Source organism: Opisthocomus hoazin, chromosome 2 (assembly GCF_030867145.1).
Source record: "Opisthocomus hoazin isolate bOpiHoa1 chromosome 2, bOpiHoa1.hap1, whole genome shotgun sequence".
Taxonomy (NCBI): domain Eukaryota; kingdom Metazoa; phylum Chordata; class Aves; order Opisthocomiformes; family Opisthocomidae; genus Opisthocomus; species Opisthocomus hoazin.
The window spans coordinates 87,728,859-87,745,481 of record NC_134415.1 but is presented as its reverse complement, the minus strand read 5'-3'; the positions used below and the strand labels follow the sequence as shown (position 1 = coordinate 87,745,481).

General features: G+C 37.3%; 1 protein-coding gene across 6 annotated transcripts in view; it reads right to left on the bottom strand.

The window, feature by feature from the left end:
- EPHA7 (EPH receptor A7) overlaps positions 1-16,623 on the bottom strand; it is a 175,342-nt gene that overhangs the window by 37,518 nt on the left and 121,201 nt on the right. For all 6 annotated transcript variants that reach the window (XM_075414351.1, XM_009933318.2, XM_075414352.1 and 3 more), the window contains exons 6-9: positions 13,618-13,742; positions 10,057-10,225; positions 2,625-2,733; positions 1,887-1,942 (exon numbers count right to left, since the gene is read on the bottom strand). In XM_075414351.1, coding sequence (XP_075270466.1) covers positions 1,887-1,942; positions 2,625-2,733; positions 10,057-10,225; positions 13,618-13,742 — 459 coding nt within the window. The remainder of the gene's footprint in view (positions 1-1,886; positions 1,943-2,624; positions 2,734-10,056; positions 10,226-13,617; positions 13,743-16,623) is intronic.

The following is a 16,623-nucleotide window of genomic DNA, read 5'->3' as shown; positions in this document are numbered from 1 at the left end:
TTTAAAAAGACTGTGTATGCTAACTGTTCTGACCGATTTGCTGGATAATCAGATTTCTTGAAAGTAAAATGAGGGAAATGAATACTTATAAAGTCTCACCGTTTTTTGATCAACTATTAATCATTAAGTAGCAGCTTTCATATTTAGTCATTTACACTTTCACTGAAACAAAAAATGCCATCGAGAATGGAGACAATGAAAGGAATTATTTAGCTAGCATATTCCTTTGGTTTATATACTGACATACAAGAATACATAGACCTTTTCTTCCTAGGACATAATGGGGATTTTAAAAGTAAAAGCAGTAGCTCTTCTGAAGATGTGAAAAGCTTATAATGCATACATGAAAGGCAAATTTCAAATCCATCAGTCCCAGAATAGTAACATTTAAGTAACATCACATTTTTTATGAATTCTTTAAAATCAGCTGCACTGCAAAGTGCACGATAAATAATTCTTATCCCATTATTATTTTCCACATTTCTGGTGCATATTGTGAATTGATTGACTAAAGCTCCAATGATGTCACTACTTAGTTTAATACTCACTGCTTTTAAACAAAATGATTTAGGTAGCAACACACCCAAACTCAGGGAGCATGAACAAATTCCAGCTGATCTGATTTTTTTTCAGGGCAGAAAGGTGAAACAGAAACCTTGATCTGATTTTGAGTGGAGCTTTGGCTAAAACTACTTGTTTAAAGAGGCATGCATTGAGAAGATATTACAAACTTGTGACTAGTGGCTACTTCATTCTCCATGTGACATTATATTCTCATAAAATCTAATTCTTCTAATGTATGTAAACTAAGATAAACCGTATCACTTTCATTAAAAAAAAAAAAAAATCTGACGAATTTAAGCTGCATCTACAATTATTGATAGACAACAAAGGCTACATACATCACGGCGTGACTAAATGGCAAGTTCTACTGATATGGCAGTTCTTAGGTATGGGAGAAGACTGGAAATACAGGCATTGTTCTGTGTCAGAATTTATATTTAGTTTAGTTCCAGTATGTGATTTTACAATTTTGGATGCTCAAAATAATTTTGCAACTTAATTTTACCATACTTCCTCAGTTAATGACTGATTCTAAAAGAAATGAAAACATTTTTAATTTCTCTTATCCAAACGATATTACAACTGAAAAGAGAATGGTCTAAAATAAGAAAGTTTTTTAAACAATATTTTTATAAAACTGAAACTATTCTTACATAAGCCCTCCTCTTCTCTTAAACTTTCTATTGTCATTAACCCAAGAAAGATGTATTTTATTTAATTTCCCCGGGGTTCTAGCATAAGTTCAGATGGTAGCTTTGATTTTAATGAGAGGCTTTAGGTGCTATTCTTTGCTAGGCAAGTGGTTCTAGAACAGAGAACAGTAATGAAGTAGCTGACCTTTCTTTTAATATTAAATATTCTATTTTTAAAGACATTATGTTTTGTAAATATTGATGCTACAGTATTCACAGTAGCAGAAAACGGCTGCTGAGCAGAACAGCTTCATTGTTAGGGTGATGCAGTGACCCACAGTTTCTTCATCTGAAGTTTGCCTGAGGTAAAGATTATATAGTCACCTAGTCAAAGGTCTTTCATATACTGCACCTCAGAGGGATCATCAGGACAGTGTGAAACATATATTCAAAGCAACTAAAAGAAAAAAAAGGCAGAACGAAAACAACAGTATACCATACACATGTATAGAAATAAAACCGCCTGTGTGAGCAATATTGACTTTAATCTGCATTCTTTTTGCATAGGTCACATTTTTACAGTGTTTAACTTCCCACTTGCTATTTACAGAGCATTTTTTAATTTCTTGTGGCTTCGTCTTTCATGAAGTTGGGAATTTTTGAAAGGGGGGAAAAAAGCAAAACACTTACAATGAAAGTAAAGTTCTTCATCCCCTTCTTGATCGGCTTTGCTATAGCCACAATGCCTGAAAAGAAAGACGCCAGTTTTAACGGTAAATAATTATTTACTTCCTCACATCTAAAGTCCTGACAACATCAGCTTTGAGGCTGGAGTTTTCAGGCATTGAGCACCTAACTCCTGCAGGTCCTTTGAAAGTTTCAGCCATAATTCTCTTGACAGCAGAGTTTTAAATAAATCATGAATAATTCCAATCAAAAGGCTTTTGTATCAAATACCAGTTGGGACAGGTCCTAAAGAGAAAATTCTAGTTCTGGTGAAAAGCCTCTATGGATAAAATGGAGGATTAAAGAACTTGAAAGTAGAACACTGTTTTACAGGAGGGTATTCTTAAACTTACTGCTGTGCCACTTTCTTGAAAGTAAAGTCATTTAAAGGCTGATCAGATAAAGCGTCAGATTCTCCACGTGAGAAAACTGAATAGAAAGAGGGACTTTGAGGAGTAGAGGTAATGAACCTGTTAGGGGTTCCTTTTACACCAGATTTACATAGGAACATCTTGATTTAAGTATGTCTTGCCAAAGTAAGAGAGTGAACTGTATAATTGATAACTGAATTGAAATGAAAATCGTCCTTACTAAAAATTACTTCCATTTCAGTTTTGCAAATTACCATCCCAGATTAGACTATGTCTCAAGAATTCACAAGAGTGGGGTCAGAAGTGCTTATGCCTATGCAAGGTGCAATACCTTCGCCCAATGATGAATCCAAACACCATGAAGACCAGAATGATGGTTCCTGCTACAGCAACCACAGCTATGATAATAACAGGATTCTGTTCACTGGAAACAGCCGTGGCTACAAACAGAGCACAAAGCGCAGATTAGTTTAATATTAATCCCCACAAAGGAACTGCAAAAAATTAAGTCAACCATCATGAATTGCAGACAGTTAGTTTACCTTTACCTTTCCCTGAAACTATTACTAATCTAAAGAAGGGCTTCCATTGGAAATTCATCCAAATGCTGGATGAGTTAATAATTGTCTACAGGGAATAAAAAGGACCTGTGCTGATTTGGCCAAAGTGGTACAACAATTAGCTGAAAGTCAGCACCAGCACCAGTTATTTCCACTGCCTCCTACTGCTGTGCTGCCTTCTGTTTTGCTCAGTGGTTGACTCCATCCTAAAAGGAAAGATCTGGATATCCCTGTAAGGGGGGACAGTAGGAGAATAATCCCTGAAGAGCTCTGCTTCTAGCCTTCCCTCTAAAACTGGTTGTTATGACTTTGATGGTACCCAAGGAAATAGTGTCTTAAGCATAAGAAGAATGTTTAAGATGAAACACTCTATTAACACAGACTTCCTAGTTAGCATATTTCTATCTCTTACTGCTATTAATCATTATAAATTGCTATTATTACTTATAATTTGTTTCTGTTAGCAATGAAAAGGTACTTACACATATACAAGAGGGAATTCTCCATGCTTCAGAGAATTTACATGAAAAAATATCCAGACATTATCGCTCTTTTTATTCATATATGCCAACGCTATTAACATATGCAAATGTATGCATGTCACATTAGTGTAAACTGAGGATGTAAGTACTTAGCCTGAGAAACCTCAAGGTTTGTTAAATCCATTGCTTGCCCGATGACTAATGAGGGTGGCTGTGTACTCAGTCACATTAAATGAGCACAGCTCTACTGAACTCTGTGGAGCTATGCTGGTTTATAACAGTGAGAATCCAGCCAGCCCAAGAGACCGAGAATGAAGGAGGACACATCAGGCAGTCATGCTGAGCAAAGGACTGTGAAAGTGTGAGTCTTCTGGAAGCAGCAGACAGACAGAAGAAAAAAAAAAGGAAAACCAACTGATAGCTGATTAACTGGATTGTAGATGGTATGTTAATACGCTTAACTGCTGGCAGTGGTAACTGAACAAGAAAGTCTACATGACAATTTTACGAATTCCACAGAATCAGGTTGCTGTTGCAGACTTCAGAGGTTCTCATAGAAACAAATAAACCAGTCTTTTCTTTGCTCTGTTGTGCAAGAGTGTAGGGGCATAAGTAATACAGCTCAGTTCCCGTGATATCATCAGGCCATCAAAACAAACAATCCCAAACAATGTCAAACTTACGTAAAATACAGCATGTCCTAAAACTGTTCCCTTCTCTCTTTGAACTTCAGTGCAAACCTACTTGGAAGTTAAGAAGAGGCAGCATCCTGTTGTAATGGCCAGGGTGCGAAGTCGCATCCATCTAACAGTCTCCGGAAAAATATCCAGCCTAGCCCGTCATCTAATCTAGCAGCCAAGTTTTGTGCATAGAGGTTGACATATGTAAGTGGGTTGCTCTGCATAACTGCCTCACAGAATTTGGGTACTGGCACATTCTGGAAACAAGCCGAGGATGTTGTTTGGGCTCTGGAAAATACTGGGGACATGGTACGCTGGCCAACTTGTAACATAGGTGGGAAGCATTTTATGATTTTTTTTTACATTTTTTGAAAAAAAAGAAGTTCTGATTGTGGGCATGGACTAGTGTGAATTCAGTGACAGCACCCGAAGACGTTTGACTCTGTTCAGGTACTCTGTGCTGCTTCTCTCTTCTGTGTGATGAACTCAGTCTGTTAGTTTAAGGGTGAATCAGAACCCAACTTCTGGAATGATCACTGCTGCTTGGCAGAAGTAAAGATGCTAGAATGTTCTTAGAGGAATGATTCGGGGTGCAGATGATCCTTTCAGGGGATGCGTGGCATAGTGACATGTCAGTGGTGGTGGCACAATGGTGATGGCAGGGAACCACTAGGAGGATGGGGAAGTCTTCCCTTGCCTCTGCTTAAACTGTGCTCAGACTCCGAGGGCAAGACAGGGACCTGGCACACGGGCAATCAGCTACAGCTGATATCTGATCTGATGCTATGATATTTGCATCTCCAAATGAATGAGGTAATGCATAATTTACAGGGGTTAAAACCACCTTTTAAATACATGATTATAAGGATGGGGAATGGATATCCAAAAACTCTGGAGGGTTTAAAAAAGGAGATCAGCTGTAAAAGCTCTACTGCTCCTCCAGTGAATTTTTCTCATGCAAGCAATCTGAAATGCATGATTTGCAGAAACGAACTCCTGATGAATTCCACCAAGAAAGCTTCAATGTCAAATTGGATTCATGTAGGTCAATTAATAGTTTCTTAAATATTATGCTTTATGTCACAGCAACCCCATGCAAAGCTACAGGCTTGGGGAAGAGTGGCTGGAAAGTTGCCTGGTGGAAAAGGACCTGGGGGTACTGGTCGACAGCCGGCTGAACATGAGCCAGCAGTGTGCCCAGGTGGCCAAGAAGGCCATCAGCATCCTGGCTTGTATCAGGAATAGTGTGGCCAACTGGAGGACAGAAGTGATTGTCCCCTTGTGTTCAGCACTGGTGAGGCTGCACCTCAAATACCATGTTCAGTTTTGGGTCCCTCACTACAAGAAGAACACTGAGTTGCTGGAGCATGTCCAGAGAAGAGTATCAAGGCTGATGAAGGGTCTAGAGAACAAATCTTGTGAGGTGCGTCTGAAGGCACTGGGATTGAATAGACTGGAGAAGAAGAGGCTGAGGGGAGATCTTATCGCTGTCTACAACTACCTGAAAGGAGGTTGTAGTGAGGCAAGTGTTGGTCTCTTCTCCCAAGTAACAAGCAACAGGATGAGAGCAAATGTCCTCAAGTTGCATCAGGGGAGGTTTAGATTAGATGTTAGGAAAAATTTCTTTACTGAAAGAGCGGTCAAGCATTGGAACAGGCTTTGCAGGGAAGTGGTGGAGTGAGCATCCCTGGAGGTGTTCAAAAAATGTGTAGATATTGCACTTCAGGACATGGTTTAGTAGGCATGGTGGTGTTGGGGTGATGGTTGGACTTAGAGGTCTTTTCCAACCTTAACGATTCTATGATTCTACATCTTCTATAGTAGTAGTGGTATTTCAGACATCAGGAATAAATTTTACATCTGCATATTACTTGAAACTTGCTGGATTTAAAATGATTCATGGCAAAAGAAAAAAGCAAAGTCGTCTTCATGCCGGGTTGTGCTGAGTTCTTTTACTTTAACAGTGAGAGCCGTAACAAGTGGCAAACTCCCTTCAATTAAAAAAAGCACAGGATCACCCTTAGATCCACTGGCTACAAGTCATTTAACATAACTTTTAAAAACTTCAGTGTTTCAAAAGACAAAATTATCACTTAAGCAATATTCTATGCATTTATTGTTTCTTCCTGAGGGACTTCTGTCTCTAATAACCAGTGTGATTGTGGCAAAAAAAAATACAATGATTAAAGTACTTGACCTCTGGCAAACACAGTACAGAATAGAAATATCCTGCCTTTATAAAGCATTTTTACTTAATAATTTTGAAATTTATACATAAATATATACGCAATGCCCAACATGTATGATATGTGCAAATACAGGTATAATATACGTATCTTTTACATATCAGAAAAACTAATGGACATAGTTCCTCAAATATTGAAAAGTGGCCATGAAATTTCTATCACAATTCAGAAACCAGGGCATAATACAAAAATCTGCTTAATCAACAGCACCAACCAACCAGTTGAGATGCCTGGAGAAAGTCAGGTAGGCAACACGGCTAGCTGACTGTGATGGTCACTATGTACAGAATCATAAAATAATTTGAGTTGGAAAGGACTTTAAAAAGTCACTAGTTCAAGCCCCCTGCAACAAGTAGGGACATCTACCACTAGACCAGGTTGCTCAGAGCCGTGTCCAACCTGACCTTGAACTTTTCCAGGGATGGGGCATCTACCACCTCTCTGGGCAACCTGTTCCAGTGCTTCACCACACTCACTGTAAAACATTTCTTCCTTATATCTAGTCTAAATCTACCCTCTTTTAGTTTAAAACCAGTACCCCTTGTCCTATCGCAACTGGCCCTGCTAAAATGTTTGTCCCCATCTTTCTTCTAAGTGACCTTTAAGTACAGAAAGTCTGCAATAAGGTGTCCTCAGAGCCTTCTCTTCTCCAGGCTGAAAAACTTCAACTCTGTCAGCCTTTCCTCACAGGAGAGGTGCTCCTGCCCTCGGATCGTTTCTGTGGCCTTCCTCTGGACCATCTTCAATGGGTCCATGCCTTTCCTGTGCTGAGGGCTCCAGGGTTCCAGAGCTAGACACTGTACTCCGGGTGGGGTCTCATCAGAGCAGAGCAGAGGGGCAGAATCACCTCCCTCGACCTGCTGGCCACACTACTCTTGATGGAGCCCAAGATACAGTTGGCCTTCTGGCCTGTGAATGCACATTGTCGGCTCATGCCCAAATTTTCATCCACCACTACCCCCAAGTCCTTCTTGGCAGGGCTGCTCTCAATCCCTTCATCCCCCAGCCTGTATTAATACTGGAGGTTGCCCCAACCCACATGCAGGACCCTGCACTTGGCCTTATTGAACTTTATGAAGTTCACATGGGCCCACTTCTCGAGCTTGTCCACATCCCTCTGGACAGCATCCCGTCCCTTAGACACTTCAACCTCACCGCTCAGCTTGGTGTCATCTGCAAACTTGCTGAGGGTGCACTCGATCCCACTATCTAGGTTATTGATGAAGATATTAAAGAGTTCTGGTCCCAATATGAACCCCTGAGGGTAACCACTTGTCTTTGATCTCCATCTGGACATTGCGCTGTTGACCACTACCCTCTGGATGCAACTGTCCAGCCAATTCCTCATCCACCAAACAGTCCACCCATCAAATTCATGTCTCTCCAATTTAGAGAGAAGGATGTTGTGTGGAACTGTGTCAAAGGCCTTACAGAATTCCAGATAGACTACATCCATAGCTCTTCGCTTCTCCATTGATGTAGTCTTACAGAAATACACATGTGTGTGTATATATACTGTCATAATACACATATTCTGAAAAAACTTAGACATATTTAAGAGCTGCATTCAGTAATCCACTGGAGTAATGAGAAGCCAATGTCTCTAAACTGTAGCATAACAGTGGTTTACTGCTCACGTCTACAGTACTTCATCTGAGGTATATTTCCTTAAAATGATCTAATAAAAGTGTCCCTTTAAAATGTTAAAAAATGCTGATTTGATTAGCCTGCAAGTTCTGATAAAACTATAAATAAAAAATGAGAAACAGATATTTTTGTGTAAAATAATTCCAAAAGAATTTAATGGAATTTAGTATCTTTTTACCAACATTTTATTTATTTCTGAAAGCTGTATATGGAAAACTGTGGATGCTTATCTTTGATGGGAATTATATTCTATAATGTCCTCTGAAGATAATGGAAAATATGCCACTCTTAAGATTTTCTTTAATGAAAGCACAGGACGTCTTAGATGGCATGTCAAAACACAAAGCTGGCCTGTCACAAGAGAAAAATCTGCTGTGCATATTGGCCAAGCATGTCACTGGTTTATACACAGTTTTTCTTCACCTGGGTCAGAAAAAGGGTATATGAGCATGCTCAGTGATGCATTTATTCTAGGATTTCCTAGTCTTCGATATGTTGACCAAACTCCAGTCAAGACTGTTTACCTTTGAAATTATCTTTGCTAACCTTCATGGCTTCCAGTATGCTTGCATTCACTATATAAAAAGCACTCAGTTAATTAAGGAAATGTTGGGGAAACATTTTTGTCTACTAATTTGAAACTACAATGGACAACCAATTAGCTAATTAACAGAAACTGATGACAGATTATGACAGGCTTTTAATTTGTTTTCCAGAAATCTACTCAAAATAAGACATTACATCTGGCTGTACCTCTGGTTCCCATTCTGCAAAATGGGGATTCTGCTACTGACTCTTTCTAAAGCAGAACTCTATAGATGGAAAGTATGCTATCAGATGCAGAACTAGTAATATTAGTAATAATGGTTTGTTGCTGCTATTATAATAATTACTATTTCAATTATCTATATTAGATATGTGCTATTCATTATTGACAGTTTTCATATTTTGTGTAGAACCACAGTGGAATCAAGACCTAAATACTGTGGTTTAAGAATATGCACAAAATTCTCAGCCAACACCTGGCTGAAATAAATAAGCTGCAATAGTGTGTATCCACACCTTAGATATGCTGTATAGAGAGCAGAGAGTAGAGTTTGCATCCATATCCTTTGAACCTGTAGGCTATGAATACTCAGCTCCAAATCTGGCTGATCTGCTGTCAGGCAGGTCAACCTGAAGCAAATAACTCTAAACAGAGTAACCAAATTTGGGTCTGCAACAGAGTGGTGAAGCTACCAGGGACACAGGCAGTTCCCATCAATGGGCTCATGGCTGCCAGTCCTCAGTGATGGAAAAGTTTCTTTCTGAAGACCCAAAAGGTGAAAGATTTTCTCTAAGCATGTATGTGCATATCTACATTGGTAAGGAGAAAAGATATCAGTGTGATTTTTAGACACATGAGGGCACAAGATTGGTTTCAGCATCAAGGAAAGCACAAGCTCTCCCAAATGTTATACCTCTCCTGAGGAGTCACAGACAAATTCTCTGGTATACTGTACTGAGAGAGCTTGTACTTCAGCTTCATACTTTCCATTGTGAGAGTTTTTGAGAGGTTGTTTTTCTTTATGCAGCTTACAAGTTATTACATGAGCCTTAAAGAAACCTAGTGTCTTTGAGACATCTGTTTCATTACTAAACCAAGTTGAAACTAGCCAATGAACTCAAAAGACACTAAGCATGGACGTACAGTTTAAAAAAGCTACATAAATAAACAAAACTATAAAGAGTTTTTTTCAGGAAATTAAACAGTGAAAAAATGACCTGGAAAAGCCTTTATGGGCTCCTCTTCCCTCCTTTCCCCAGTTACAGTAGAATCTAGCAGGGTTATTCTCCACTACTCACTTCTTCTGTGGGGGGAAAGAGGTGTGTATTTGAATGAAAGAAAAAACTTCTTTGTGTTAGAAGGACATCAGAAGAGAAGAAGCTGATAGGTTACAAATCTGGCTAATTGTAAGAGTGCAATTTGTAGTTCTATGGTAAAAAAACAAATTGAAGCTCACCCTTCAAAATACAATTCAAAAAATCCACCTTCAATTGAATTTCATTCTTTCTAGTTTCAATTATATGGCCTATAACTCTTTCCTTTCTTGCTTTAATTACTACTTCTATGGAAAGTGCTAATTGCCTATAAATCTAATTGTTTACCTGTGGCTTCTTCTAGTGTGGCAACATCCAGTCTGGGGCTATAATTTCCATAACCTGCAGCAGTAAAAGCACGAATCTGGAAAACATACACTGTTCCTGGCTTTAGGTTATTAATAGAAGCTGAAGTGGACTTGGTTTTCACTGTTGAATAGGTCCTCTCCCTTTGATCCTGGAAACAATAAGACAAAAGACTAAATGACATTTACAGGTCAAATTTTATCATGGTTGCGCATCAGCAACTGACAGCCAGCCTGGGTAGTTTATTTCAATTTGTTGAATGCTTTTTTCCCCAACATAAAAAATAAAGAGTACTCTGTGGAGTATTACAAAACGCTGTCAATGCGATGAGGAGCTCTAAGTGTAACATAAAATTCAAATGGGATGCTTATGTTGCTACTCCTAAAACATCCAGACATAAAATGATTTCTTCTTTGGTTCTGATTACATTTTGTGAAATTTTGATGAGAAAATAACTTGACCACAGCTTTCCAGGGGGATCTGCATGGCCTAAACAGTTCAAGGACAGGGAAATGTGTTTTTTTATGGTCAGAACACCTTCCCTTGCTATCTTCCAACACCTTCAAAAAATACAATGCTGTCAATGGCTGGATTTTGCACCAAATTCTGAGGTCCTTAACTCCATTTTCACTTGGTTATTTTTTCCTCTGGCTTTTAGTCTTTTCTTAGTTTTTGACTCTATGGCATCAAGAAGAACCCAGGGAAAGAAGCTCAGTATGACACCCCTCAAATCTGAAGCTGTAAGATTACAAACCCTATGAGTAATAACTCACTTTCAAATACTACAAAAGCTGTATCACAGATCATTACAGTATTCAAAAAGCTCTACTTATTCATCACATTTACTGATCCAGATTATCTTTCAGCACAGATACGTGCAGCCCTGTTGATTTTCGGTGGCAGATGCAACCCGGGCAGAAGAGATGAATTAACGAACCATCTGAATGCACCACACAACCAGAGAAGCATGAGCTGTGCGAGGCAGTGCTAATGAGACAGATATAGAGGGAAGGAATAAATCTGTAACTCATTTCAATAGCACTTCACCAGCTGAAAATCATGGAGAACCTTCCCCTTTGCAGAGAGGAAAGCAGCAAAGGCTGTTGCTGGAATACAGGGTTAAATACAATTTATATGATTTATTTTCTGAGATTCAGTAATGGCTTCTCCCGGGTCTTGCCCAGTCTGTCATCTGAGCAAGCCTGCTGGCTTGGCTAACAACAATTTTTCATGTCTTTTCCAAGAGGGTTTAAATCATCTGTAAGTGAGGACCATGGTGGAATGTGTGTTGGTATGTGAGAAAGAACAGGAATGCTTGAGGGATGAGAAACAAGTGTAAGAAAACCATAAACAGTCAGGTTCGGGACTGTAAGCCGCAGTGGAATTTCAGAGTATGGGTTTTGATGCATAAACAAGGCTAACTTGAATTGCCAACAGTTCTTGCATTCAAAATTAATAAATAACAATGAAATAAAAATCAACTGCACTAGAAATCTCACAGGACAGGCTTACTTGGGAGATTTCAGGCAGTTTCCATTCCAGCCCTAGCCAGAAGTGAGAGGTGAAAAAAACACTTATCAGAATATTACAGAACCGCAAAAATGTTTGATTTAATTTGGCTGTAAAAGAAGCTGAAATTTCAGTTCTCTTTTTTTCCTTTAAAATAATGGAATAAAATTTAAACTGAGCAAGAAGCTTAACAAGTACTTTCCAAGCTGAACTGCAATATTTTGGAAGGAAGGAAAGCATTTAAGTATTTGTGTTAAAATTGTCTCACTGAATTAAAGATGCATAGTTCAGTTTTTCTGTGACTGTTTGTAGGATGAGCTGCTTATTCTCTTTTATTGATTTCACTATGAAAAGTATAACACAGGTAAGTTTCCTGCCATTATAAAAGAAGTTTAACATCACTTCTTGTCTTTGCAAACATAGGAAACTGGCACTGAAATTCTGCTGCTTATTTAAAGCAATATGAATGTATACGGAAAATAATAAAAGCTACATTTTAAAAGTTATAATTTTATGAAAAGTCTAGTATCTTGTGCATTTTTCTGTCATCTTCCACTACCTATTTAAATTATTTATTTCATTTTAGCAGATTAGAAACTACTCTGCATGTAAAAAGAATCAAGTTTCTTGGATTGTAGTTTGGGGTTTTGATTATTTTTTCTGTGGAGAACAGTTTTGCATTTGGTAAATATGAAAACTTTATTTTTAAATGTATGCACTTTATTTGTGTGTGTGCACAAACACGTAATTGAGGAAGAAAAGATACCTGCTAAAATTAGTGAAATTTCTTTAAAAAAATTGTTTAGCTGTCTGTACATACCTGGTAAATTTTGTTACAAGTCATTAAAGTGAACAACTTAAACTGGGAGTTAGCATGAACAAATAAACATTTTATTCCCTTCCCAAATCATATAAAAATCTTTTGATAAGTATATTTGTGTAATTCAATACTGAAAATTAGATATGACACTTGATATTAGAACCAATCTGGTCTGAATTTATCTACTTACAGGTTACCTAGTAAACTGACGTCCTCTTTTTGATACTATTACCTTCTGTGCAGAGATGAAATGTCTTCACAGGTGATCACAAAGAAGCTCCTTTGTTCATTTCTTTGCATTTTAATTCTTTCTTTTTTCTCCCAAAGCGTTTCATAAAATTTATGAATATGTTACATGCTGCAGTAAATTTCCCGGGAATCTGGAGGACTCACACTTAATCCGAGTCCCATGACAAACATGTAGCCGCACAACCTGCCTTCACTCTGCTTTCATCTGGTTCCCAATTGCATGTGGCCCTACTTATATGTTTGTCAGATATTTTTTATTCTGGAGTACTTCAAAGTTATCATGAATGAAGCTGTAGACACACTGAAACGAATGACAAAACTCCGACTGACATCAATAAGATTGCAATTTCACTCTAACAGAAACAGAGATCACTCCATCTGCTGTTGAAAAGCAGCCCTCAATTCATTATTGTGTTGAGAGAACAAGTTAAAAAATAAGTATCACAATGCTGGGACTTTTTAAAAGGACAAATAAGGAATATTTATCAGCTGAAATTGTAGGAAGTGTTTCGGAAGTATTCAGACATCAAGTTGAAGTGGTCCAGCACATAAGGAAATATCGAATGCAGTCAGGAGTTGTATTTGATATATCATCTCAAGACTGGAATTACAGTGACACAGAAGGGAATGAAACAAGCTTTATACACAATGTAGAAGAGACAGGAAAATGACAAATACTACGGTAAATTATCCAAGTCCAAATTAACAATAATAAAAAAAAAAAGTAGGAAAAAAGGCAGATTTTAAGAGGATATTTCATTTTTAGGGTACCATAATACAATGTAGGGAACTTATGACAGTAATATTTGTAGGGATTCGCTAGTTATTAAAAATGAGCAAAATCACTGTGACTTTGAAGACAGGATAGTTGCTAGTGGATGGCTTTCACATTGTTCCACAACACAGCAAGCCAACATGAAGCAAACTGCACATTGTTCTACATTACAGATAATCTTAGCACTTACTTTCTCATAATACTTGATTTCATATTCAGTAATGACTCCATTGGGATGTTCTGGTTCCTGCCAGGAAAGCTCCACGCTCCTCTGCAGCACTCTCTCCTTCATTACTCCACTAACTTGCGAAGGAGCTGTTTGGACAAGATGTGTCAATAAATAAAAAGCAAATTTGTTGGATGCCTAAAATCAAATGTCATTACTCATCTGCCCCATGCTGAGCCACTTTCATTAAGGTAAAAGAAAGCACCTTTTCATAGCTCACGATTCAAAGCTAATGAATATTCAAGCAGGACCCTATTACTGTTCATAAACTTAGAATGGAAATCGAATTAAAGTGCAAACAGCAAAAAGTGGCATTGTTCAAGTCAGTGCAAAACTGCGATTGATGGGATAGGAATAACAATTTGGCAAATTAATTCTGATTAATATAGCAAGGTAGATTTTTAGATTGATGCGTAGTAAATTAAGAGTCTAAATATTGCGTATGTTTCTAAAATATGCATAAAGGAAAAAAATGCTTTAGAAACAAAATCACATTTTAGGCTGATTTCATAGAACTGATTTCAATTCTGCTTAAGAAATAATCTGTCTCACTATCTCATTGTGGCATAATTTGGTGATGAAAACAACTCTAATAAGAGACTAAACCCCCTCTTTTTCATTAGTTCAGACCTTTCCAGGACATTGTCCCTTTAGAGCTGAAGTTTCCACATTTGGTCTTGGAATTTTTTGAAAGTGTGAGACAATTTTAAAAGTAGATCTTAAGAAATAAAGGGGACACTATCTTCCTCCACCTCATTCTGCAGAGACATATATCCATGCACATTTGCACGCATGCACACATACACAGAGTTTCGTAATAAACATCACCCACAAACAAGCACCTTTTGAAATTAAAAAAAACCAACAATGAAAAAGCATTATAGAGCCATTGGCTCTCTTTTAAAAATGTTTAAGAGAGAATGTAACAAAATGTGAGAGACTGAAAAAGTAACTTGCTTTATCAGCTTATCTCATGTTTATCAAAAAAGAAAGACAGCAGATTTTCTGCTTACATGCAGTTCGAAAGGAAGCCCAGCATCACACTTTTCCTCAAACATACGTACTGCCTATATGAAAGTAGCACAGAAGTTCTGTAAAACCATAGCTCTTTAAAAAAACAACTATGGCATTGGAATTGTGCAGAACTTGATCTTGTTCTCTTCCAAATCAGTGGAAATAAGTCAAGGGTGTAAAGCTGCTCATGCACAAGATAGATAAAGAGAGGACCTGATCCTCAGGTCCCTGAAGTTAAAAGCAAAATGACATTTACATGCAGAAGAAGTTGGTCATATTTAGAGAGCCGACTGAGACACAGGAAAGGAAAGGAAAATTAGAGATAAATTTATTTATATCTTTTTCAAGTATAGAATCTAGTACTGTTTCTATATTTGAATATTTGTTGGAACAAAAAAATTCTGAATTTTTAAAATCGTTTTCTAGGTAAAAAAAAGAATAAACTTATTTAATAACTATATAAAGCTTTCACTTTGTAAAATGATGTACAGTCTTCATATAAGACAGGTTTCTTATCCCATGCAACAAGCAGGTGAATTTTACTTTCTCTTTTACCATTCACCTTGAGTCTATTTAGAAGAATTTCCATTCTAAGATTCTTCAGCACACACACTTTCCTCTATTTAATCTAAAGAACATAGAAAGAAAACATCTAGAACGCACACTCGTGTAGAATTAAGGACAAAAATATAATGATAAATTAAAAGTATCTACAGCACTATCAAGCAATAATCCTAAAAAAAAGTCTTAAAATTTGATTGCTAATTACTTTATTTGTGAAGTTTCTAGCCTTTTTAATTGTAACATGCATATTCATGTAGGTTTTTAAATTACATTTATTTACATTTCATTAGAGGCTCCAGGGGTCCATGAAAATTAAGGATTGAAGCCATGCATGATAATTTTTGTTACTATTATATTGTATATAATCAATATAATAAAAATTGAAGACTCCTTAATGTAGGCTGCCTAACTGATAAAAACATATAATTGTACCATGCAAACACCATGGGTTGACACACCATTCCAAAGCTAGGATCGCTATCTTTCATTCTTCTTGCACTCTCTTTCTAAAACCTTAGAGTATTTTCACTCTCTAATTAGTGGAATATATTCTTTTTAGTATCTAAGAGTCTGGAATGCAGTAAACTGATTCACTCTGGCTAGTTTTCTTTGCCGTCATTAACTAGTTGTCTTCTTTGTCTAAACGAGTATCACAGCATCCCGGCTGAATTTCAGATAGGTCATTATATTTCATGTATAAAGTTCTATCTCATCCAGATAAATGTTTTCCAGTTACTAATTTTACATTTTTAGATGTCCAAAATTGTTAATGTTCATACTTATCATGAAACAATTTTGTATTGCCTAGGTCACCAGAGTTTGTCCGCAACATTTGTTGCCTTTTGTTTTAGCTTATCAATTTTTTTCATTCCGGTGGTCATAGCACTCATTTTTTTTAAGCAGTGAAGCAAAATGAACTCGCTTCCTCTGGTATTAGTTAACTCTGCATTTGTGGGGAAAGAACAGCAATGCAGAGAAGGAGGAACAAAGGAGGGGGAAAATTTTAATCAGGGAAAAGAAACATACTATGTAAGATTCCTACTTAACATCTACATAAAGTACGTCACGAACAGGCATATCCAACTTCCAATCAAAACAAAAGCTCAGTGATTTATCAACATTGCAAGAAAGCATTCAAAACCCTTAAGTAAATGCACTCCTAAATGTATTTCCTGTCAATTAATATTCTTTTCATTAAAGCATGGTCAGATTAAAAACTAGTTTTGGTTTGGGTTGGTTTTTTTATGTGTGTGTTTTGGATTTTTTCCTCCCCTTAACTAAAAAAATTGTGCTACTTTTCATTGGTAGCAGAACCACATGAGGAAGATGAGGAAGTCCAACCCTGCAGACTGTATATGTTGGTATATTATGCTGTATATAAATTCCATACCA